At 44.3% G+C, this 24,164-nt stretch overlaps 1 protein-coding gene across 1 annotated transcript in view; it reads left to right on the plus strand.

Moving 5' to 3' along the window:
* PLCL1 (phospholipase C like 1 (inactive)) overlaps positions 1-23,914 on the plus strand; it is a 186,509-nt gene extending 162,595 nt beyond the window's left edge. Inside the window, 2 exon segments of the mRNA XM_066322581.1 lie at positions 519-628; positions 22,142-23,914. Coding sequence (XP_066178678.1) covers positions 519-628; positions 22,142-22,324 — 293 coding nt within the window. The 3' untranslated portion in view covers positions 22,325-23,914.
* The last annotated feature ends 250 nt before the right edge of the window (positions 23,915-24,164 follow it).

Below are 24,164 nucleotides of genomic sequence, written 5' to 3' on the forward strand. Positions count from 1 at the left end.
TTCTGATGTAATTTATCATTGTAGAGTACAAGGGCTTTTCTGTATGACTGATGAAGATTAACGAGGAGATGTGCATTGGAGCCTGCATTTGCTGTGCTGAACAGGTGTCTTCCACATGTTTCAGCCAGCCTTCCAAGGTGCAAAGTCATCAGCTCAAGGAGAGGGACAGGCCTTTTGTCGCAGTATTGGCAGCAGTGCAGGCTGCAGGCAGAAGTGCTGGAGGAGTGTCTGTGCAGGGGCCAGTGCCTGGGTGGAACCCCAGCACTGGCAAGGAGAGCCACAAACAAGTGGAAGCACGGCCCCAAAACTGTACACGGCATCTTTATTCTGGAAAATGTTCTCCCCGGATGGAGTCATAAAAAGAGAAGGAAGGAGGAAAAGCACAGAAGGAGGTTGTAGGAAGTCCCAGCTGCAAGACTGAAAATTTTTACTCACATTTGTTGAGTGAAAATTTCACTCAACATTTTTATAGGGAAAATCAATTGTGCATTGAGTGATGTGGCAATCTGTGTTTTTAGGGATGGAATTCCATGAAGAGCTTCATAACCTTGGGACAAAAGAAGGTTTGAAAGGAAGAAAATTAAGCAAAGCCATTGAAAGTTTTGCATGGAATATCACAGTGCTGAAGGTAAGCACAAACTGTACCCCCTCCTGTCTTGTATTAACTTTATAAGTAAACCTTTGCTCTTTTAGCTCCTCTGTTTGTACATCTTACTAATTCTGAAGAAACATGTTCAGGTTTTTTCATGGGATGTATCAATTACCCCCACTTATTGATATTTATCAAATATATCAGTTACACCTCCGATCTGGAAGCTGTGAAGGGAATTTATCTAAGCCTTGAACAGAAGAGGAAAGATGGCTTATGGTTTGTATGGTTAGGGACATGGGTTTGTTTGTCTGTTCTGCCCCATGCACCGTAAAAAGTGACCTGTTTGAGGTCACTGTGTCTCAAATACTTGTTTTGTAAAATGAGAACTGGAGCATCACTTTGGGGAGGGACAGGGGGCAGGAGGGGCTGTCAAGAAAACACATGAGGAATATTCTAGATCCTGCAGGACTGTGTTGCCAAGGTGGAGTGCTGTCCAAACAGCTAAAAGGGGATTTTCTCCCTTTCATGGAGGCTGTGCAGAGACATACTATGGGGTGAGATCGTTACTCACTGGTTTTGACTGCTGCCTTAGCATCAACCAGCCACAAATTCACATGGTAGCTGTGTGACTAAGCAGGGCTGAAAACAGCTAGGGACAACCAGGGATGGAAAGAGGAGAGCATTTGGTGGAGCCACGCAGAAGACAAGGAGAGAGCCTGAGCCAAGCATTCAGGTTGTTAGCATTCAACTCACACCTTTCACAGCCTCATTTCCCACCTTGCCCTGATAGATCACACTTCCCTCTGCTCTGTCCCAGCTGCTCCCTTGCTCCAGCTCCCAGACTGCCCTGTCTGGCAGCATCTCCCTATGACCTCCCAGTGCTTTTCCCTTTGCTGAAAGCCAGAGCAGGCCAGTTGATGAAAAGGACGTTTTACTAAGGTCCTTATCAAAAATACTCCATGTAGCATGCAACAGCAGTAGGACAGGCATGGAAAGAGCACTTAACATGTCTTGAGCGGGAGAAGGAAAAAGGAGCTGAGAACAGAGAGGCTGAAGGGCAGAAGTGTATGGGAGAGGCCATCGGTGGTAAAGAAGGGTTAGAGAAGGCCTGGGACACCTGTGGTTTCCTGCATACCTTGATTCACCATGAAAGAGTGGAAAAGTGAGGAATGGAGTCAGTGTCAGCTCAGTTAATGGGGCCTCTGACGAAAAGTCAGCCGGTTCAAACTTAAATAGATCACCTATTCCACACAGAGCAGTTGAGGTTAGTAGCTAGAGTCCTGTCCCTTGCCCCCCCAAAAGCACACTAGGGCAGTCCTGGACATTAATCTGAGTGCTTTTAGCTGTGTCAGGTAAAATAAATGTCTGATGATCAGCGTCACTCTAAATGTTTTGATTTTTTTAGATGCTTGTCAAATATGAAGTTTGCACCTCTGAGGGTGACCTGTGATTAATGAACACACAAGTAGGGTATTAAAGAAACATTTTCCACGGAAAAGAATTGCTGCCTAGCACATATTGTCGACATACTGAAGAGCTTTTAAAAAATCTAGTCAAAGTCAAGGAATAATTTACTTGTTTCATTTTTAAGCCACAACTTCTTTTCTACCTTTCTCACACAATAAAATATTAACAGAGTTTGTGGCAACTATCCATGAAACGCACATAAAACATCTTTTCATTCTGACTGAAGTCCAACTCAGTAATGACATTAGAAAATGGGAATGAAGTTGTACCTTGGGGGTGTGATATAAAATCATCAGTAATTGTTTTAATTTGTCATCTTTTTTTTTTCTTTTTCCCCTTAAAAATACTGTCTTTCAGTGACCCTGCCCATAACAAACCTGCATCTCATCTTTAGCTCTCAGTCCTCTCAGTGTTGCCAAGAGCTACTCAGGAGGATTTGGTGGGAAGAGACCAACAACCCTGCCCCACTCAAGCCATAGGTGTCCTCCCTATGTCCAGTGGCAGGGTGGACACTACAAATATATTTCACTAGATGTTGTTATAGTGTTGTAAGAAAAGGAAAAAAATATCCCGTAACATCTCAGAGATGCATCAGCTGCTCTACATGAGGTGGGGTGAGAGAATGGCTGATGAGAGAAAGCCTTTGTGTGCTCAGGGTTGTTGGAGGCAATTACATCATGTGGCAGGAGTCAGTTTGTGTGAGCAATAGCAGGTATTATGTTGGTTTTGTGCTGCGAAATGATTAATAGTCTTTTCCTAGGCTAATGAAGCCAAGACATATTTAATTAATGTGTTTTTTTATAAAAACTCATTGCAGTAGGTAAGCTTTGAATAAAACAGGAGAGGCAATAAGAAATTGCTACTGGCAAAGTCATTAAATAGCTACAGAGTGCAAGATTAAAGTGTATTTTATAAAATTCCTAACTGCGGACATTCTTCATGTTTAAAATGCCCTGGGGTACTTTAAAGAGGTGAATCAAAATAGTATGTCATTTTCTTCCTTAGTTTATATAAACTTAATTACATATTAGTAATCCCCACTATAAGGACAAACTGTTTGCCAGAAGGTAAAAATGTCGGTAAGAACATGGATGTTATAACTTGATGACAGTCTAACAAGTCAGCGTTGACATCAATATTTATAAAATGTCACATTTTCCTCTATGGTTCCCTGTTGTGTAGAGCACTGTCAGGTTCACAGTCAGTAATACTGAGAGGCATAACTTGAGTGCACTAGACAGAAGAATCATACTCTCACAGCAATATTACAGGAATGGTTATGGTCCCGAATTTAATTTCACTTTCATTTTTATTTCCATGTAGCACCAGCTTTGTGTCTTTGTTTTCTTCTCTGTATTTAATTGAGTGCCAGTAGAATGCAAAGGTAGCAGAAGAAATTTTGTATTAACTCCCTCACAGGGGCCATGGTGTCAGGAACCTTTAATTTCACCCTACCAGGCAGGCAAAGCTACTCACCTCAGCTGAGGCAATTGTTCTGGTGTGACCCGCGCTTGTCACAGAAGGTCATGATTCATTTTCATGAGGTATTTCTTGTTTTTAAAGCAGGTGACTCCCCATTTCCCAGAGCAGAGGCCTTTATGTAGTTGCGTGGGCTTGTACTTGTTTCTCCCTAGATGCTGGTGCCTCTCCCACCTGCCTGGCCAGGCCACCTCTGCTCTGGTTCCTGGCTGCTTTTGCACTGAGCTCCTCCTGCCTGCCCTGGGAGAGAGAGAGGGGCACCAGAGCTTGGAAGGCAGAAGCTGGGAAGCCTCCTTGGGGCAGTGCTGAGAGCTGGGACATCCCCCCTGTCCTCAGTGCTGCTGTAGAGCCCTGGGTGGTTTTCAGGTCAGGTATGCTCACATGTGGGTGGTGTCATGCAGACCCAGCTCAGGTCTGCTCGTGGCCTTCTCAGCATAGGACAGAGCCAGCTTCCACCTCTCCTGGGGCTCTTCAGCCCACTCCGTCTGCCTCTCCCATGGGATCTTGTACCAAGCATTTTGTAGTAACTGAGGCACTCTTAGCATCTGTCACATGTGCAAACCACTTATTCAACGACAGCTATATGAGTTTTTGAGAATGTTTAAGGGAAAAAAACTTGTAGCCTGTAAAACAAGTCTCCGTGCTGAGGAAAAACTGTCACAGACTGCCAGGAGGTGTTTACTCGAGCAAAGAAATTGGGATCTGCCTGAGTCCCAAGAGCCTGGCAAGTAAGTCAAACACAGTTTGATTATGTTGACTGTGATTCAGATTTATGACTCTCCTGTGGACATGCTTTGACAGTCTGCAGACAGATTTTTCTGGGCTATTTGTGCTTTGGTGGGTCAGCACATTCAAAGTCTAGAAACAATACCAAGAGGCATTTGTATGTTGATGGTAATTATCCTGAGAGTTAATATGCCAGCATGCTGTCTTATTTATAGATAAAACATGGGAAAAAGAAGAGAGAAGTGGTATTTAGTCTTTTGGTCTTCTGCTGAAGGACAAAACACTCAAATGTTTGATTTTAGTCTGCTCTGAAATGCGCATGTGTTTTTAAATCTTTTTTTACTGCCCATGATAAGCCTCTGCTGCCCTAAGTCTGTCTGTTCTGTCTTAGTAGGACTCCAACTCCTAGTGCATGCCACAAGACATCAAGTGGTTACATTTTCAGGGATCATTTCAGCTCTTATCCATGAGTGTATCTGTTAATTATCCTGTATTTGAATTAATGCTGATTAGTTATTTCAAGAGAAGTTTGCTGAATGTAGAAGGCATACAGTAATTAAATTGCTAATGCAGTTCTCTCTTTGGGGGAGGCATCAACAATTTTATTATATAGTTGTGATCAGTGGACAGTAAGCTCTGGTGTAAGTGATTTTATGCAGCAAAACTGTGCAGAAATAGCACTTTTGCAGGATGAAGTGCACAAACGACCTCTTTCTTCACCACAGTCATTTGTGACTATCAGCCTTCAGTTGCTTGGGAGACCTGCAGCACCCAGACCCTTCACTTGGGTGGCAGAGCCCCAAATGCACACTTAATTGCTACTTGCAGAGATAAAAGTGAGATTTCTGACAGATGTACATACAGACTGCCTGCCCTCACCTAAACTGAGACGAATTTATCACCACTATAAAGTATCAGTTTTCTTTATGAGGAAAAACTACCTGTCAGACAGTGATTAATATTCTAAAGCACCTTAAACAAAGAGTTTCTGATAATCTTTGGAAGAACGAGGTCCATTCCCAGCCTTAATTTAAGGATTATTGTTGTGCACTATGGAAGTGGTTTTGAATGGATACTCTACAGTATCATAAAATCTTGGGACATTTATAAGGGTCTTTTCATATCAGTCCTTTTTCCTGCAGTTAGGCAAGAACCATGGCTTTGTTCCTTGGCATGCTGCAGAGTGGACGACAGAGCAGCACAGCAGAATCTTAGGAACCTTAATCTTAGGAACCTTATATATATATGTAGTTAAGCACAATGGTAGCAATACATTCTGCCACATATTATTTAATTGTTGCTAAAGGATTTGCATGAAAATTTATGCTATCTAGATCTCAAGTGAGAGCATGATGGATTCATGAGTCCCCACAAAGCTGCTGTATTCTCTGTACCATATACTTTATTCTCTGTAAGTGTCAGTTGGGCTTTCCTCTGACCCCCAGAAATCCCTGATGCCGTATCTCCCTCCTTTTCCCAGCATATCTCTGTGGACACAAGCACATTGGTGCTCAACTTGTGAAACTTCAAAAACAGATGGAATATAAGCCATAGTGTCTTAGAAACACATTCTTGTGACTTGTCATCTTCTGACAGTGCTTTCTGACAGAAAGAGCAGTAGGAGTGGTTTGTGTGGCTTGGAGTTTTCATGCCTGCCTTTGAATGCAGGGCTCACTGTGTTATTCCATATCAACTCACCTCATGTCTACTCATACCCAGGTCTAGATAAATGTCTTTTGAATGTGATTACCCCAAAGGCTCTTTTTCCAGAGAGACTAAATATCTTTCCTGCTTAGTCCCCACATTGTTTGCATTTGCTTTGCTGATGCTGTTCAAACTTTTGAGCTGAGAGCAGTGTTTCAAACTCCTAAGCCTCTCCAGACTGTGCCCTGGCTACTTTTGAAGGATCTGTCTTATCCCAGGACATGCTCAGCTACAGCAGAGATTATCTAAGGCGGTCAGTCTGTGATTGAGTGGCAGATTTTACAAACATGTGAGGAAATGCAAGGCTGTTCTAATGATTCACATAGTTACTAGATCAGCTTGGTCTCTTACACATGAACTGAAGGACAAAAAAGAGAAAAATAATAAAAAACAGCTGGCTTTCTGAGAGCACTAGGGACAAGGTGAACAGAGCCATCAAGGTCAACATCCATTTAGTGCTGTAAATACCAATCTTTGAAGCAGTTAATTTAAAAGTAGAGGGAAAGGTGAGGGAGGAGATGGATTGAGGTTTTTCTTTATTGAATCTGAGAAAGAGTCTGGAGGAGCCACACTGAAGCACAGCTTGTCCCCAGACCCTTTGTGTACTCTGAATGCAGTGGTGAGTGCAGTGGAGGCTCCCAGCTTCAGGGCTGGTTCCAGGGCAAAGTCTGTGCTCCTGGCTCTCAGGATAGGCCCTAGGACTCTTCTGTATGTGGAGGTGTTGCAAGATTTTTCTGGAATAGGGGATTGAGAGTCCTTTGAGTGATCTTGAGTTACAAGATAACAAAGTAAGTGTGTAAGCGTCATGCTTCTCATGCCAAGCTGTTTTGATCAGTGTATTTTGTAAACCAAGGGAACCGAACCATGTGATTATTAGTTAGGATAAGCAGATCTTTCTTGTACCTTGCAGAGTGCTGTTCTGTACTGATTTGGTTGATAAAGGCCTCCTCCATAAATGGTGAATGCATTGGTTTTTGTTTGTTTTGCTCAAGCCCAAAGCCAGGAACCGGAGCTCTTTAACACACAGTCTCCGTAGATTTTGTCGGTTGCATCTGGTGATGGAAACTTCTCAAGTTGCTTCAGCACTGTGCATTAGGGTACAAGGAGTGTAATCCCAGTCCATCAGGAGTACTGGTTAATCAGCTGGAATATCCTGTTATTCTTGGCCCTCAGCCGTGCTACTGGAGCATTGCTCCAGGGAGGATGTAGGGAGCGGTCTCAACAAGTACAGCATGACCTCCCTGGGTACCTCGCTGTTCCCTGTGAGTTTTTGAAGCCCTAATAGTGTTTCTGACAAGGTCTCTGTTTTCTTGGCCAAGGAGAATTCTGAGACACGAGTTGGATTTAGAACAAGCTAAATATTTGTGTGTGTTTAAAATATACGTGAAGGCCACCCAGGCAATCTTAAATCATCAAGTACCAACTGCTGGCAATAGCAGGGACTAAGCAGAGAGCAAAGATTACCAGATTTCTCAGCTCTTGATGTTCTGCTTCATGATCCTGTGAGTTTCTGTAGGGCATCAAGTCCCAGGATGGCCTGACAAAGAGAAGGGACTTTGTTCTCTGTCAATCAGTTATTGCTGGGGTTTTGTTGAATAATGTCACAGCAGGAGTGTTTCACTGACTGGGAAGGAATGGTTGTCCAGACATTCAGATCAGGCAAAGTCTCTGTTTATCTGTCCACGCACAGGGACCCACCTGGGCCTGCACTCAGTGCTGGTGTTCAGCATGCCTGCCTGCAGTGCTGGTGCTTGTGAGGAGCAGCACTCACCTCCCTGCGACACACAGCCCCTGCAGAACCAAAGCAAATTAATAGTTTCTGTTCTTCCAGGGAGCACACACAGTTTCCTCTCTGTTCTTCAGCCTTTACCACCTATTTGGGTAAAAAAATAGGACTGGAAGAGCCTGTGAGAAGCTGTGTAGTTCCTCCTGCTGTGGATCTAAGCTCTGCTCAGATATTTGGCATGGAAGGTGCTTGGTATGAGGCTGTGCTGTTTTCCATGGTGATACCCAGTATCTGGCAGACCCAGGAACCCATCTGACTGTTGGGGAAAGAGCTGATGGCCAGTCTCATATGAGCAGAAATGTGTGTTTCTGCCAATTTTCTCACTTCACTCTTCTTCCTTCAGCACTAGGGCTCTGCTCCTACAGGTGTTTCACAATGGTGGGTTTAGGGACAAGATCCTCCTGCAGTCAGTGTGGACCCAAGTGTATGACAGACCAAAAATGGAGGGTTGCTGCAGCTCATCCAGAAAACAAGCACTGAGGTGCCTTGCTTTGATATAAACACATTTTATTTACTGCAATATAAAGTTCTGCAATTCAGGTCTAAATATTACTCCTTCAGTTTCATTGGGATGAGTTTGTATGTGTGCAAACACACATGTATGTATACAGGAGATGAGACAGGCCATCAAATATGGGCAAAGCAACAGTAACTTTGACACAAAAGGAGGAGATTAGAAAAATGAAAGGTGGTATGAAAAGCCCTGAGTGATACCTTTGTGAGTTCTTGAATTGGACTAAAATAAGCCGGAGATGGATCACGAGCAATCTTGTGATGTCTTTTATTTTGAGTGATGTGACAAATTGCCAAAGCCATGGATCTGATGCCAAGCTGCTGGCTGTGCAGGCAGGGTGAGATGCATCATGTTGTGGTGAGAGGCAGGGCCAGGAACATGTGGGGTCACTGTGCCTGGTACCCCTTGTGCCAGGGCCACCTCAGCAGCATGGGCTTTGAGCCCAGCCAAGGGTTGGCACACTGAGGTGCTGTGCACAGAAAACCACTTTTAGTGTCGCTTCACAAATGGAGACTTGTCATGATGTTTGAAAGGCAAAATAGATGCCCAGCTCTCTCTCTTGTGTAGGCTGGCAGCTCAGTGAAGCCCTCTGCTTGGTTGTCTGTCCTAACTCCATTGCCTCTCTGTGCCTCACTGTCATCTCAGTCTTTGCTGTTTCTTCTCCTCAGCCTCAAATCCCATTCCCTCTGCATTGTCCCAGTTGTATCATCTAAATCATGCCAGTGTGGGGGGCAGACTGACTCAGCTTTGCATGGCTCTAACGCTGTCCTTCACCAAGATGCAGTTCCTGTGAGTTTTCCTCTGTATTTTGTGCCACCTTTGCCCTGGGGTGTCTGTGTGGGACCTGGCACTGCTGTGCTTGTGCCTTTTGGGGCAGACCCATCACAGCCTGAGCCCCATCTGTGCTGCTCACGTCACTCTTCTCTGCTGGCCTGGCAGGGAATTGGCACCTGGGTGTGAAGGCCAGCTTCTCCTGAGGGGCTGTGTCATTAGGTCCAAAGACTCTGCAACTGGAAAAGTAATTAATAATGTTCAGGTGGAATACAAAGAGAGTTTGTTCTCTGAAAGCTGTTTGGGGCAGCAACAAGATTATCAGCTATGAAGAGGTTATTTGAAAAATCAGCAGGTAGGATTACAAGTTTCTTGAGGATCCTCATCTTCTGAGGATAAATAGCTGCTCCTGCATGTATGTGCTTGGGCAGAACTGCAGAACTGTGCTGGAAAGTTGGTACTATTAAGGGGAGGCAGTGGGAAGAGGAGGGGTGGTGTGAAGGAAAGGTGGATGAATGTAGGTGGTTCCCCACCAGAGGAGGATTGCTTGGGTATAAAAACTGGGTCAGTTTTTACTGACCACTCTCTGGAGAGAGTGCAGGTAGAAATACTAATTCTATTTATAGAATTAATACTAATACTAATGTTTATAGAATTAATACTAATACTAATGGATGTGGCATAGGAAATTAAGCAGCTTCTGCCACCACCCCTCCCTCTCCTGCGATGGAGTTTTTTTTTATCTGAGACATGGATATCAAAGACTGCTGTACTTGCAGTGGAGATAATTAACACAACCTGGACCTTGTTCAGAGGAATTAAAAAGGCTGCAATGAAAGTATGAGTTTCTGCAGAAATGCACATATTTCTTGCTTCTACCTGTCAATGGCTGTACTAACAAAGAACAAGAGAAAAGGACTAGCTGCCTGTGTCAGGTGTTCTGGGCTGCAGCGTAACCCAAGCCAAGCCGTCAGCCCTGCTCCCATGGTTCAGGCAGTGCTGCAGGGCTGGGAGCCTTTGCTCTGGGCCCTCAGGTGGCGCTGGGTGAGTGGCCCAGGCAGGGCCACTGCCCCAGATCCTGCCACTCACCGAGGGCCTTGGAGAGACCTTTTCCTTCCTGGGTTGGCAGTGGCCCACACTGCCTTGCCTGGATGTTTATTCACGCCGCTGAAGGCCTCAGGGAGCAGAGGGCTCTGCTTCTAAGGCATCCATGGTGGGTCTCCATGAGGGAGCATCCACCTACAGCTACTTTCTCAATTTGTTGAGTATCAGGGAGAGACCAGATTTGTACGTGGCAGCAATGTTAAGAGAGAATTGCTTGTACGTTGCTTTTTTCCAGCATTTGCTTTTTGTTAAATCTGTACAGTGCCATTCCCTGGGAGCTGTAACTGGTACTCACCTGAAACGGTTGTGTTTGAATGGTGTGTGATAAGAGATTTACCACCTTCTAAAAATTACTCTTGTGCTATACTTGGAGATCCTTACAGCTCCTGTCAGCGGATCACATACACTTTCCCAGAGCTTACAAATGATGACAAGCTGACTGCCCCTTTTGTTGTGTGAATTATGTGCCAGCATCTACAAAACCTGCTCCCTGTGGGGGAATGGGTATCTAATTTAGGATAGTTCCCTGGGGGAGCTCAGGAGGTGATGAAAGCTGCTGGTTGGATTGGAACTTCCTCCTCTGCAGTTGCTAAGATTGTGTTTGGGTTTTCCCTGGCACAGTCAGTGGCCTCAGTGAAATCCAGGCATGTATTTTATAATAGAGCAGTACCTGGCCCTAGTGCTTGGCTGAAACTGCGGGCTGGCATGTGTCTGTGTGAATGCCAAGCCCTCACCTTCTCCCTCTGAGCATTGAGAGAAACCCTCTCTCCACATGTCAGAATGTACATAATGCAGTTGTTCGCTGTACCTTTGACTTCTCCTGTACTTGTGTGAGTATATGAGTCATGGGAGCTGGACTCTGCATCCAGCAGGGAGTGATTGCACGACCTTCCTCATTTCATTGTGCCAGCCTGACATTGAAAAGTGTTCATCCACACCACTACATATTCTGAGGGTTGTGGTTAAAGTAAAATGCTCTTTAACTCGATGGTGGTGTTGATTGATTTTTGTTGGACCCACTGGTAGTAGAAGGCCGTGGAGTAAAAACTTCTGTGTTTACATGTGTGATTACTGGAAATATGGGTATGCAGGGAGGGCTGGAACAGTGAAAAAAGCCACAAACTGCATAAAATGAAAGTTGTGGGTGTTCAGTGAGACCAGGAATCTGCTCTGCAGTTATTCTCTCCTAGATCTTATGGTAGACCTCATAAGCCCTAAATGCAGCAGGCATTTCAAAAACCTTGTAGAGGAGCTAGGGAAATCAGAGGCCCAAGTACTTGGGGGTATAATTAAGCTTTACTTTAGGAACAATGAGTTGGGAAACTGCAATCTTGTATTTTTGACAGCTGCACTCTTTTTCTGCCTGGGTCCGATGACTTCAAGTGTCAGGTGATGAAACCTGTGAGAGATAAAGGGCACTTTCTTATGGGTCATTTCCCCAGGTACAGGTGGGATCCATTTGTGGAGAAAAGCATAGACAAAACCAGTGATTCATGTGCTGAGGCAGCTGCTATTTATTTTTAGATCACAGAAAGAAAAAGATGGCATTTCTGATGTCAGAAAGGCTATTACATGAGAGCAGTCAGACCTAGAGGAATAAGTTAAAAATGCCTATTTAGTAGCTCTTTTCTCTAGTTCCCTCTGTGTTACAGATGAGACAGGTGTGGTATTGGCAGGAAGAGCCTGACTGATAGACTGTGATTGCTCGGAATAGTAATAATGGCAGTGATAATTGCAGTTATGTTCTCACTCTGTTCCCTGGGTTCCCACTCCATGGGGTGGTGACCTAGGGATGGTGGTGTTTGTAGCAGGGGAGAGGAGCTGAGCCACAGAAAAGCACTGCTAAAAGTAGTTTTACCTTTTTGGGCATTGTGGTGGTGGTAGTCGGATAACCTGAGCTGCCTAATTCAGCACTCTGGGGTAAACAGGCTGGGACTGAAGGCTGGACAGGACAGCAGCAGGACAGATTCCTTCAGAGGGTGGCTCAGTGGTCTGATGCTGGAAAGTCTAAACTCATCTTCTCCCCAGTAACTGTGGAGGTATTATTACAGCCATCTGTGTGGCTTAAATAATGGCTTAAAAATTGAGTTCAGTTTGGCTGAAAAACCTCATATTTTCTGTGGCATGGTATTGTAGTGGCTTGTAAATTATGCTTGTTCAGTTTCCCTTGTTGACATTTTGGGGCAATGAATTTGTAAATGAATTCTACCCCTGTCCTGCATCACAGATTTTTGTGCTTGGCTCACTCAGTTTGCTGGGTGTTTCCATTCCCATCCTTTTAAAAAACAGAAAGAAAGGTTTCTCATTTCCACCCAGGCCTGTTTCTGACCCCTGCTGATTTTCTCCTCCCCTCTCAGTTGCTTCCTTTCAGTAGCTCTCTGCCTGCTGGGTCAGTCAGTGTTCTGCTTACAAAAATAACCCTATCTGCTCCTGTTTATACTTGATTTCACATCTGCACTGGGAAGGCAGGGCTGGGATTCTGTCAGGAGAAACAAGCCCTGTTGGTGTATGAAGCCTGTGGCCTCTGCACCCACAGGAGCCTCTTTAACTAGTGGCTGGCAGAACATGAGCAGGAAGGGTGGCTCAGCTCTGCTTTGACTGAGCTCACTGTCCAGTCTCACCAGAAAACCTGCCTTTGACTGCAGGGCACCCCAATGACAGGGCTGATCCCGGGACAGGGGTGAGGTGAATCAGAGCATTTGCTCAGGGATCCTATCCCCTGAGCACCCATTCCCTTCTAGTAGTTAGACAATGGTTTGTGCTATTTTTTCCTTTTGGCACTTTAACCCTTCATGTGATTTGGATGCTTTGATCTCAGCTTAAAGCTTTCTGCTTCAGCCTAAAGTTGCCTGTGGGCTGTGCTGCCTGTGAACAGGTTAGAAACTGCCCACAGCTCACAGAAGGGAGCAGAGAGGCATTTTGTCTCACCTGGGCGAGTGGGAATAGGGATTTTCGATGGCTTCTACAGATTACCATGGCCCAGTCAGCTGGTGGTGTTGGCCAGCAGCCACTGCAGCAGCAGGATTTGCAAACCACAGAGTTGTTAAGGCACTAGTGCTTGTGGCAGGCAGAAAGGAGCAGAGCCTTAGGAGCTGCATGTGGGAGCAATGCTGAGGGTGCTCTGTCCACAAACACTCTGCTCTGACTGGCACAATTAGAATTCATCTTGATTAGGTTATTTCAGTGAGCATTAAGCACAGCCGTAGGTATGTTTTTTGCTGGTATCTCCAGCAGTTCAAAGGAGAGCAGTGACTGTGTGACATTGCTGCAACACTCCCTCCAAAAAACCCAATCCAGCACAGATGTGTGTTGTCTTCAGTTAAGACAGTCAGCTCAGAGTTGGCCACTAGACCCTGCCCAGGTTCTGATGAACTTAAGGGACATTTTGCTGGCTGCCCTGCGATGAAGGACATGATTTTGGTGTTAACTGTGTGCTTGCAGCCTGTGCATCTGAGAGGCAGCACAGGGGGCACCAGGGAGCCAGGGGTGCCAGCCAAATATTTTGCTTGAGGGTTGCCTTTCACAGGTCTTTCATTAGCTGCAAAATGTCTCTTTTCCTGCAGCTGGTCCTTTTACTCAGAAAAATCAAATGCAAAAAAAAAAAATTTATATATATGTAAAATGCACTTTCTGCCTCTTCTTTCTTCCTCTTGTTTTGTTTTTCTGGACCTTACTGGAGTTACCAGTTAGTGCTGGTACTGGTACCTGTGAGAAATTTGGTTTTGTGATGAAAGGAGGACTGAAAAATAAGTGCCTGGATATACAGCTTCAATTTTCATGTCATGGCTGTGTGTCAGAAATAAACAGTGCTCCAATTTCTTCAGTGATGTGGGATTTTCTTAGTATTAGTTGTGCACTCCTGGGGTTCCAGCCAACCATGTGATTTTAAACTTATCACCAGAAAGAAAGGCAGGTTCCTTTCTTTCATGGAGGGCTTGACAGCAAGAGTCCATACATTTGTGGCTGTGCTTGCAAACTGTCTGCCTGATGTAGTGTCTGAGAGACAAACAGGCAGCTGAACTGCTCAGCACATGGCTAACATCAAATTAATGGCATTATTTCTGAAAGCAAATTCCTGCTGCAGCACAGTTACAGGCAGTGTTCACATTCATTGCTTTTGACAGCCTGATATAACATAATTTAATTTAAATGCCCATGTGAGACAGAAGCATAGGCATTTATTTAAAATACAAAAAATAAAAGCCCACTCTTTTTATACGTAAAATGCCTGCTCGAAGGAATAAATTAGTAGCCATACAGTGCAATTGATTTGCAAGAGCTCCTGGATTTCAGTGAAGAGCTCTTTTTAAAGATCAGTAGGGAAGGCTACAGGATGAGTGCCACTTAGATGTTCAAAAAAATTCTTAGTGTTAATTTCTTGTAAGGCCTTGATCAAGGGTTTGAGAGCAGGCTGGCCATGTATGTCTTGTTAGGCAAATCCTGTAAGAGAATTACAAATACAGACCCTCTTTCCTAAGTTGCCATGGCTGCACAAAGCAGTGATATCCTCATGCTGGCAAGGCCAGCAGCCAGAATCAGAAGGTTTTCTAAGTATTTGCTTCTTCGGTAATTGCCTGACTGTTCTCATTGAGATTCTCCTTGTTTGTTCATTTCCACCTCCCAGGCTGCTCTCAGGGTTGTGTTTGCCTGTGTCACATAATTTGGGAATATACAAGTGGTGGACTGGCAGTTCTGTAGTAACTGGAGAGCCTTGCCCAGTGTGGTGGAGTGCGGGCTGTCTCTTGGTATGCAGCACAGCCATTTAAATTTTAACTGCACCTTTCCAGCAGCTGGAAAAGAAGGCAAGAAATGGTATGTGTGTTTTTCAAGGGAGTGCCATACCAGCAGAGACAGACAGTGTTCCCTCTTCCCAACCATTTATGTCATGGCACACATTTGGGATTGACTGCTTGGCTGTGCAATCAGCTGTCACCAGCCTCCTAGAAAACTACCAGGCTCATGCAGAACAGCTCTGTAAATCCTTTTAGGGCATCCTCTCCAATGCAGACCTTTGGGGTGAGATGCAAATGGCAAGTGAAATCAGTGTCAAAGTTTGGGGTTTTGCGTGGGACAGCCTAATATTGAACAACTGCCAGATTGGTCTAGTTCGGGAGTTTAAATAAAAGTAACTTAAATCAGATGGAACTGGTTTTCAGGTAATGTGAATATTGTTTCAACACACCACATGTACATGGTTAGCATCAGGCTCCATCCCTGGGTCACTACCCACCTGCAGTCACATATCCACTGGGGGTGCACAGCCCAGGGTGTGTAATGGCATTCGAGCCACCGGTGAGGTGAACATTTGGTCTGTGTTACAAGTTGGGGCCATTCTAATTTCTGCTTACTTTGCTCATTATTTTTTATTAATTCATTCTATTGTAATGTATTTATTATTTTTTATTAACTTCCTCTGTGTCCCTTTGCTATGGTATCTGAACACCTGGAGAGATCTGTGTCTCAAAGAGGATCAGGCTGATCCCCTGGAACCTGCTGGGCAAGCCATGGCTGAATGAACTTACACTCTGTGCCATAATCCAGACTCCTGCCTGCCTTCCCCTGAACTAATAAGAGACCTTTCTGCTTTTATATGGGAGCAGATTGTTTCAGGGTTGCTTTGTGAATTCCCAGCCACCTGGAATAATGCTGGTGTTGTCCCCTCTCCCTTAAAACTGGCTGCACCGAACAAGAGACTGTACTTTGTGAATGGTATTTGCAGAGATAGTTGCTCCGTAGCTCTTGTCCCAGCAGTTGTCCTTAGGTTAGGTGCTTGCCGGCAGGAGGCTGCTGCCTGGGATGTGTCACCTTAGGGCTGAGTGTCTTGGTGAGGCACTGAGTGCCCTCAAGGCCTTGAGTGCTTCTTGCAGGTGTGGTTTTGTTTTCAAGGCTCGTGCAAATATCAGGTGCAAACAGGATTTTTTTCCCTGAGTAAGGAGTCAAACAGTTGGGACATACAGAGTAGTCAGGGCTGGTTCTGTGCTTCCCGGTGCTTTTCCGGGGAAAAGGAGCTTGTGTTTCTACCTGCTCAGCCCCCTGTGCAATGAGAGACAGGCAGGAAAGCCTGGGGCCAACATCCATATGGCTGATTCATGAAGTAAATGGAGAGGAAAAAAAAAGATGACATGAGGAGTAATTTGGGTTAGATACAGGACTAGTAGGAGATAGTTCCTGTTAACTATGCATCTCCTCCTCCTTGTCATCATCCTCAGCCTTGTTCTCCTTGGTGTCTCAGCTGATGGCTACAGTGCCTTGAGCACATCAGCCCTACATCAGCTCTGACCTTGTTGCTTGGCACAACCTTAGATCTTTTAATTTGGTTTTTATCATGGAACCTTGTGTCATAACTGCATACAATCATCTATTCTGCAGTAGTTTTGCTTTGCTGCTCTTGCTTACAAAGATTTAGCACTTTATATACAATGGTGACTGCCTTTCCCTAGGTGGATGTTTTCTTTTACAAAGATTTAGCACCTTATATATAATGGTGACTGCCTTTCCCTAGGTGGATGTTTTCTTTTTCCATACATCTCAGAACTGTTCTCTATGTGATATAATTGATTCTCAGTTGTTTCCTTCTCGCAAATTTTTGCTAAACCCTGCTTGGGGAAATGGGAGAGAAGGTCTTTGGCTGCCAGTAACATGCTGATGCACCAAAATGAGATGCTCAGTTTGATGTCTGAAATCACCAGCACATCCTGCAAAATGTGATGACTCAGGTCCCAGTGAGCACTCGGTTGGATTGCCTGATTTACTCAGTGTCAAAGTTGTTGCTGGCTTCAGCTAGGTAGAAACCAGCTCTTGCATTTGGTTTACAATGGGTAAGTGAGAAGCTGTGCCCAAAACCCAGACCTTAAATGATACACCAGTAGCACAAGGAATGCCATTTAAGAGCCATCTTTTATGTTTGTTGCCTTTTTATTTTCCTGGCAGGAAGTGAATTTCTGCTGTGCAAGGGTTTAAAGATAAATTGGCAAGTAACATTTGGACTCTGCTTTTCTTGTGGTGTAACTCGTTTTTGCCATCCTTTATTTTTTCAATGTGTGAGAAGTGATTATAGCTTTGTGTCTAATCTTTGTGTACAGTAATTTTTCATGCCAACATGTGCATTATGATCTCTGTCACAGACAATAAAGCAAAGCTGTTGACAAACTATCTGCAGTAATAATGAAAAGGGTGGATTTTTACAGTCTGCATTGATTCAGCAACACTGTTTTTGGAGTAGTCTGTTCTGAAATGTGAATGTATCATAATGAAATTCAAATCAATTGTTCCCACATTTAACTTCGAAGGAGGCATGGAAAAATATCTGCTTTTTGTAATAAGTTTAACATAACAGTCTAATCTTTTCATTAATGATTTCCTACCCAAGATTACATTTTCAAAGCCATATGCAATCATTTAATTGTGTGCCTCCTTATTAATATTAAACACAATTAGTCCTACTATGACAGTTTGAAAATGCACCCCTTGCAGTAAATGCTGCCTCCACACAGAGTATCCCAATGTGAGAGCAGCTCTCCAGCACTGGAGTCCCTTGGCACAGATTGTCAGCGCTGTTGCCGTGCCTGTGTTGCCTCTGAAATGTGGAGTGGCGCTTGCGGCTGTTTTATTTGACTGTGTCTGGCTTTTTCAGCCACCCGCTGGCATCCACTGGAAGCCTCTGGAGATCTTTATTTTGTGATTAAATAGTACTGAAAGAGCTTGATTCTTTGAGACTCAGTTAAAAAATAACAGTAATATCATGAACGTGATGTGGGATGAGTGTTAAGACCTCTGTTATTTGTTTGTATTTACTCAGCCCTCAAGGATTGGAGAGAAAAGCTCCCATAATGTGCTGTCAGAGAATGTGTCTGCTCAGGAGATAAGCAACTGTCTGCTTTAGCAAGCAGCAGATTAGGAAATGGCTTTCACAGCTACTGCTTCAGCCTCCCTGGAAACACGGCCGGTTTGGAAAGCCAGAAAAGCTCCATTGCTCAGGGTGGGATTTTCTGCTTCACCAGGAGCAGTGCAAGGTGCTCCTGGGGGGCCCCTGGCAGTGCAGTTCACTCCTGCATGGGCCAGTCTTGGCCTTCAGGGTCCTCCTGCAGCCCCTGGTGCTGCTCTGGGAGCTGCCAGCACAGAGGCTGCGGGTGCTGCCAGTGCCATAACCAGGGTCCCCAGTGCTGGGGGTGCCCACAACCTGGCCTGTGCCTTGCTGGGTGTTTCCTAGAAAGCACTGAAACAGGTGTTATAGTGTATATGCATTTATATTTATATAGAAATATACATGCAGTGTATATAAAATAAATAATATTGTGAAGTTGAACACAAAGTGGCGCCTAACCCAGCCTAACTATTGCCAAACCTAATGCCTAACCTAACCCAGCTTTTATTTTCCTCAGCCCCAGAGTGGGTTGCTGTTGTACATAGAGCTCTCATCTTGACTCATAAAAACTTTGATATTTGATTTGGAAGAAACCAAGTGAACCTATTACTGTGTGGAATTTGTCCCATCTGTAGCCATTGCCAGTATTTGTCTAGAGCCACTTGTGCTTCTTAAAGCCTTTCATGGCTTGTCACGGGAACTGAACAATATTTAAAACCATGTCAGATTGTGGGTTTTCTAACCAGTGTTAACCTGTCAAGGTAAAGGCTTATAATCTTGCCATTGCTTGACAAGCTGCATTATTTGTCCTGTAATGTTAATTTGTGCTGAGGCTCTGCAGTTAGTTGTAGTTAGGTGTATGAAACCTGACTTTTAATGTTCCCTAAGGCTAAATGAAAATGGACCCTTTGATCAGTTCTTATTAGAACACTTGATTAGAACTCTTCTGGCTTAATTCACTGTCCTGCCAAGTGCTGAGTTTAAACTTTCTCACGAGTATTTATTTTCAGAAAGGCTGATGATACCAGTAGGAGAAGGGAGATAGATGGATAGATGCTGAAGTGGACTGTCATGGTCTCTCCTTGTCTGAGAGATGCTTTGTTTGTAAGGGCAGGCAGGAGGGTTCTGTGCACAGAGATGATCACAATGACTGGTTTGTGGAGGTTGTTTCAATGCAATCATGCTTGTAAAGTTTACTCTAGCTTCTATCCAGTATTTAGTTTGTTAAAGTGTTGACACAATTTTGCTGACATTCTTCTTAAGTGGATTATGCTCACAGCCAGTTTTTCAAAGCAAACAGATGGCTTTTCAAACAGAGCATGCACACAGATTTTTTTTTTAATGGTGTCTCTAGAATTATGACAGCTCTGTCAGAGAGGGCTAGTTTGTCGTTAATTTTCTCATGACAGATGATTCAAAATAATTTTTGCTTCTTGATCTTGCTCAAACGAACCAGCTCTTTTAAAATAAAAAAACACACGGAAACTAAGACATAAATCAATTGGTCTGTACATGAATGGAGTTGCACTATTTTGGTAAGTCCACTTCTGTTTTTAGATCATTATAAAATAAGAATGTCTTCAAAACACTGGAAGTAGGCTCAGGAGGCGTGTGTTTCTTCTTGGAAGCTGAAGACATGTTGTGCATTGCCTCAGACAAAATCTGTAGTCTGAATTGCCTAGTTACTCAAATGTGAAATCAGAATATGTATAAGGGAGAGCGGGTGGCTTGGCACTTTCATGTGGGGTGTGAAGTCCCTTGGCTTCTGGGGACTTGGGATGTGAGTCTTGGCAGGGCAGACTCAGGCTGTCGTCCTCCAAGTGGTGAATCTAATCCCAAATATCATCAGTCCGTGCCTGTCTCAGTCCCTGGACAAACAGTTTGTGGGCTACCCTGAGAAACCTTTCCAAGCTTTGCCCTCTCCCTGCAGAGGGATTGCTTCTTGCACTCAGGGGATTTTTCTGTTCCTGGACATGAACACACACTGCCAAGTTTTGGCTTGGAGAAGTTAAAGCTGCAAAGCATGGTCACACTGATTTTTCCCTCTTTGATGGTGAAGTCTTTAGTGTCTTTCGTCCTGTGTGCATAAGAAGTAGCAGCCAGGGGTATTTCATCCTAAACCCAAACTATTTAAAACGGCATTTGTGCCATTGGAAGAGATGGAAGATATATTGAGGAGATACAACCTTTATATTATGTATAATATAAATATATAATATTTTATAATATATAATATATAACATTATCCTGTCACTAATGATACGTACTTTGTTTATGTGGCGGTGTTGTCTCTGTCACTACAGCACTGGCACTATTCCTGTGCCATTTGCAGCCAGAGAGGGACACCAAGGTGGGCTGGGTGCTCCAGGCAGCTCTGGGGCTCTTGAATTCCTGCCTGCTGTCTTTAACCATAAGCAAAACTTACGACATAAAAGCAAGCTCAGAGCTATGAGAAATATCTGCTGCATAAATTATTCTTGTTTTGTTTTTTTCACACCGTGCCTGCTGACTGGATCCCAAGCTCTTTGTCTGTGTATTCCCCTAACTGTCATGCTGCTGAGACACAAATCCCTTCAAAAGAGCTTCATAGCAAATAGCACAGAGCTGCTCATGCAGTCCCAGTGCTTTTTGTTATTCTCACACGGAGTTGTATTCCCAGCATCTGGATGATGATTTGCATCGTTCAGCAGGGACAAATTTGTGACACCAGGAGATGAGGCAATCATGTTCTCAGGCACAGGCTGCCGTCCCTGGATGACGTGGTGTCCCACGTGGTGTTTACCAGTGCTGCAGCCTTGCAAGCCACCATTGTTTCTTGGTTGTGAACACTGTGTGCAAGGGTTCAGGCCCTGTGAGCCCAGTGCCAGGCGCTGCCAAAAAGGGAACTGTGCTCATCGGTGTAGGATAAATCCTTTCTCTTAGCTCTAGGGAAAGGGAGAGCAGAGACGCTCCACTGCTGGAAGGTGTCACACTGTGACTCATCCAACACATCTGATTTGTTTTGAGAACCCAAGGAGGGGCAGGTGGTCAGTTGCACCGCCAGTGAGCCCAAGGTCCTACTGTAGTGTCTGTTGTATCCTGTGAGGCCCATCAAAGCACCTGTGATTTGCAGGAGATCAGGTTGGGTGGCAGAGATCTGAAAGTGACATTTCAGCCAGTGGACGTATTCCTTATGAATATGAGTGTAACCAGCTGCAGCATGTGCCGTACTTCAGGCTGTACTTGGGGTGACATTAGGAGAAGAGGAGCTCAAGTTCTTACTGCTACTGAATTTTAAGAACCAGATGCGTCTCCTGGCTTTTATTTATTTGTATCCTGTAGCTCCAGAATCTTGTCACTTCACAGCACTTGAGATATCAATATTGCATAAATATTCATTTTGGCATTTCTGAACCCCAGCTCCTTAATACAAATTTCATGTAACACATTTTTCCTGATGGTTACAAATTGGATTGACATCCTGTTAGTCACCTCACGTTGACATGCTCTGAGAAGATACAGAGGAGGCAGCGTATTGTTCATGAAGTCTCATTCCCATTTGCCTTCTCGAAGGTCCAAACAAAATGGTTCAGGATTCACTGGAGTGCTATGGGATGATGTGTTTCATATGGCCACTGCTTGGCCTGCTCTGCTCAAGGAGGGCCCAAGGCTGGGTATCAAATCTGTACAAGGAGCAGTGTCTTATCAAGGTCTCTCAGCTCCTGAGGGGCTGGGGACACGCAGTCATTGCCATGTGGGATCTGATGCCAGGGAGCAGGGAGGGAGCAGTGGCATGGGGAGAGGGTGCCATGTGCCTCACTGCCTTGGCCCTGGCAGCACCTTGCTGTTGACTGTGGAAGAGGAATGCCTTCTCCCACAGCCTTCTTCAGTTCAGGCTGAAATATCTCCCAAGGGTGGTGACATGGAAGTGGGGGAGAGTCTGGTGCCTGTCCCACCCTGTCCAGTGCTGGCTGCTGCCTTCCTCACTGTGCTGGCACCAGGCTGCAGGGGGGCCTTCAGTCCCATTTCCAGGGGGCAGACATGATTTGAGATGGGACCTGGGACCTGTGGGGACACAGAAGGAGTACTGCTGCTTTTGGTACTGAGCAATGTGTGCAATTCCTAACTCTCTGCTGCATGTCTGTGCATCCCCAGGGCCAAGGAGATCTCCTGAAGAACGCCAAGAACGAAGCCCTGGAGAACATGAAGCAGATCCAGCTGGCGTGCCTGTCCTGCGGACTGAGCAAAACTGGGAGTGGGCAGGCGGATGCCAAGGCAAAACGGTGCCTGGAGGCAATACAGGAGAAGGATACTGGAGATGAGAATGGGAGGCTGTGAGGGGAGGCAGAGCTGTTGCATTTGTCACAGATTTCAATAACTCTAAACTATTTTTTTAAAGCATTTAAAAATTCACACAGGAGTGCCCTCTACAGGGTGTGATAGTATTAAAATCCTCACAATGTCAGTATTTTAATGCAGTTAATTTATCCAAGTTAAACTCTGGTAGTGAGATTTCTAATGAAGCCAAGCTGTCTGTATGCAAGTGTGTGTATGTGTGTGTGTGTGTGTGTGTGTGTGTGCACATGCAAATCCTGTAGACACCCTTTCATGCATTCCATTAGCCATTTGCTAATTTATTCCTTTGTCATCTTTGAATAGGCCTGCTCATTCTGAAGATCAAAACAAATTTTGAGCACTTGTATCAGTTTTGGGCTTTATTTTACTCTCCAGCTTTTATCATTTTACTTATAGGTTACATTACTGTTATGCTGTTTAAACAAACAAACAAAACACAACAAATATCACTGACAGCTGTTTTTGTGAGGACAAAACTGGTGGTTTGCTGCAGACCCTGAAGGTTATTTTTAGTGAACAATTACAGACAAGTAAATGGGATATTAAATGGTCAAAGTTGCTAGGTAGATTATCAGTAGATTTGCGGTGTATTTTTCGCTGAATTTATGCTCTTCAGAGTACACCCAGACAACACATACTAACCTAAGAACTAGCTAATTTAGTTTATTCCAGCAAAACATTGCTACCTTGTAGATCTGCAAGGCAGCTACAGTCTTTGCTGATAGGCATTAACCTGAGTAGTAATGATCATAGCTAGTCAGCCCTGTAATTATGGGGAGAGCTGTGAATACCCTTTGGTGGTCATGAACTCTGAAGGTGAGTTCTGAACTCCTTCAGGCCGTTCTGAAACACCCAATGGTGCCAGTATTAAAAGGAAGGTTTTCCAGATTTCACAAAATGTGAGCTTTAGTGCAAGACTATGAGAGGTCAGACCTTGCTGCCAGCTTCTGTGTAGATGTTGGCGTCAGCTGGATGAAGCAAACAGGCTCTGGCCTTATGTTTTTGTGGTTAAAATCATGCTGTGCTAGAGATTTAAAAGCAGGGCTGAAGAACCGCTACAGGTGTAGTGTAGAGAAATAGCTTGGGGAAAACCAGGATGCCAGCATTTTTGTGCAGCAGCTACAAATATCCTGACACACATCACGTGTTTGGGGTAGTTGTGAGAACTGGCTGCCTCTTTGTGCCACTGTAGAAGGGAGACAGAGAATGTCCCGAAGCAATGCATCCTCATCGCTCCCGGTGTCTGGCCCACGTGTGCTCACAACATTCATTTCAATTGTTTAAGTACTGTGCTTGAGTGGAGTATTTGTGTTACCTTTAACAGGACTAAGTGTTTTATGGTTATAAAGAAGACTATATTTATTTAAAGCATTGCTTTTATTTTTAAAAGCTACTTTTTAAATTAATTTGATTAACAAATATGCTAATTTTCTGAACTTAACAAAAAGTAATTGCGGAAAGTTTGATCATTGGAAAATCTTATATAGCTATTGTGTTAAGTTATTTTTGACTTCTTAATAACACTATTATGTTCATGTTGCACATTACTGAGAGAGTAAAGCTATGAAACAACTTTGACCCATGCTTTTGCAGTGATTTAACACATGATCCTGGATAAAGTTGGGTTAGAGCAGGTGAGTTGCTTGAGAGATGGTCCTGCCTCTGACAGCAGCTGTGTTATTGCAAAGGTTGTAACTCAGATGCCTTAAATACTATTTCAGTAAAATTTGCCATACTTGTTCAGATCCAGCCCTAAATGCTTTATTTATCTCTCCATTAGCCTATGAGTGTGTGTTCAGACTTCACTGAGGTCTGGAGAAGT

This window comes from Sylvia atricapilla, chromosome 7 (genome assembly GCF_009819655.1).
Source record: "Sylvia atricapilla isolate bSylAtr1 chromosome 7, bSylAtr1.pri, whole genome shotgun sequence".
NCBI classification, from domain to species: Eukaryota; Metazoa; Chordata; class Aves; order Passeriformes; family Sylviidae; genus Sylvia; species Sylvia atricapilla.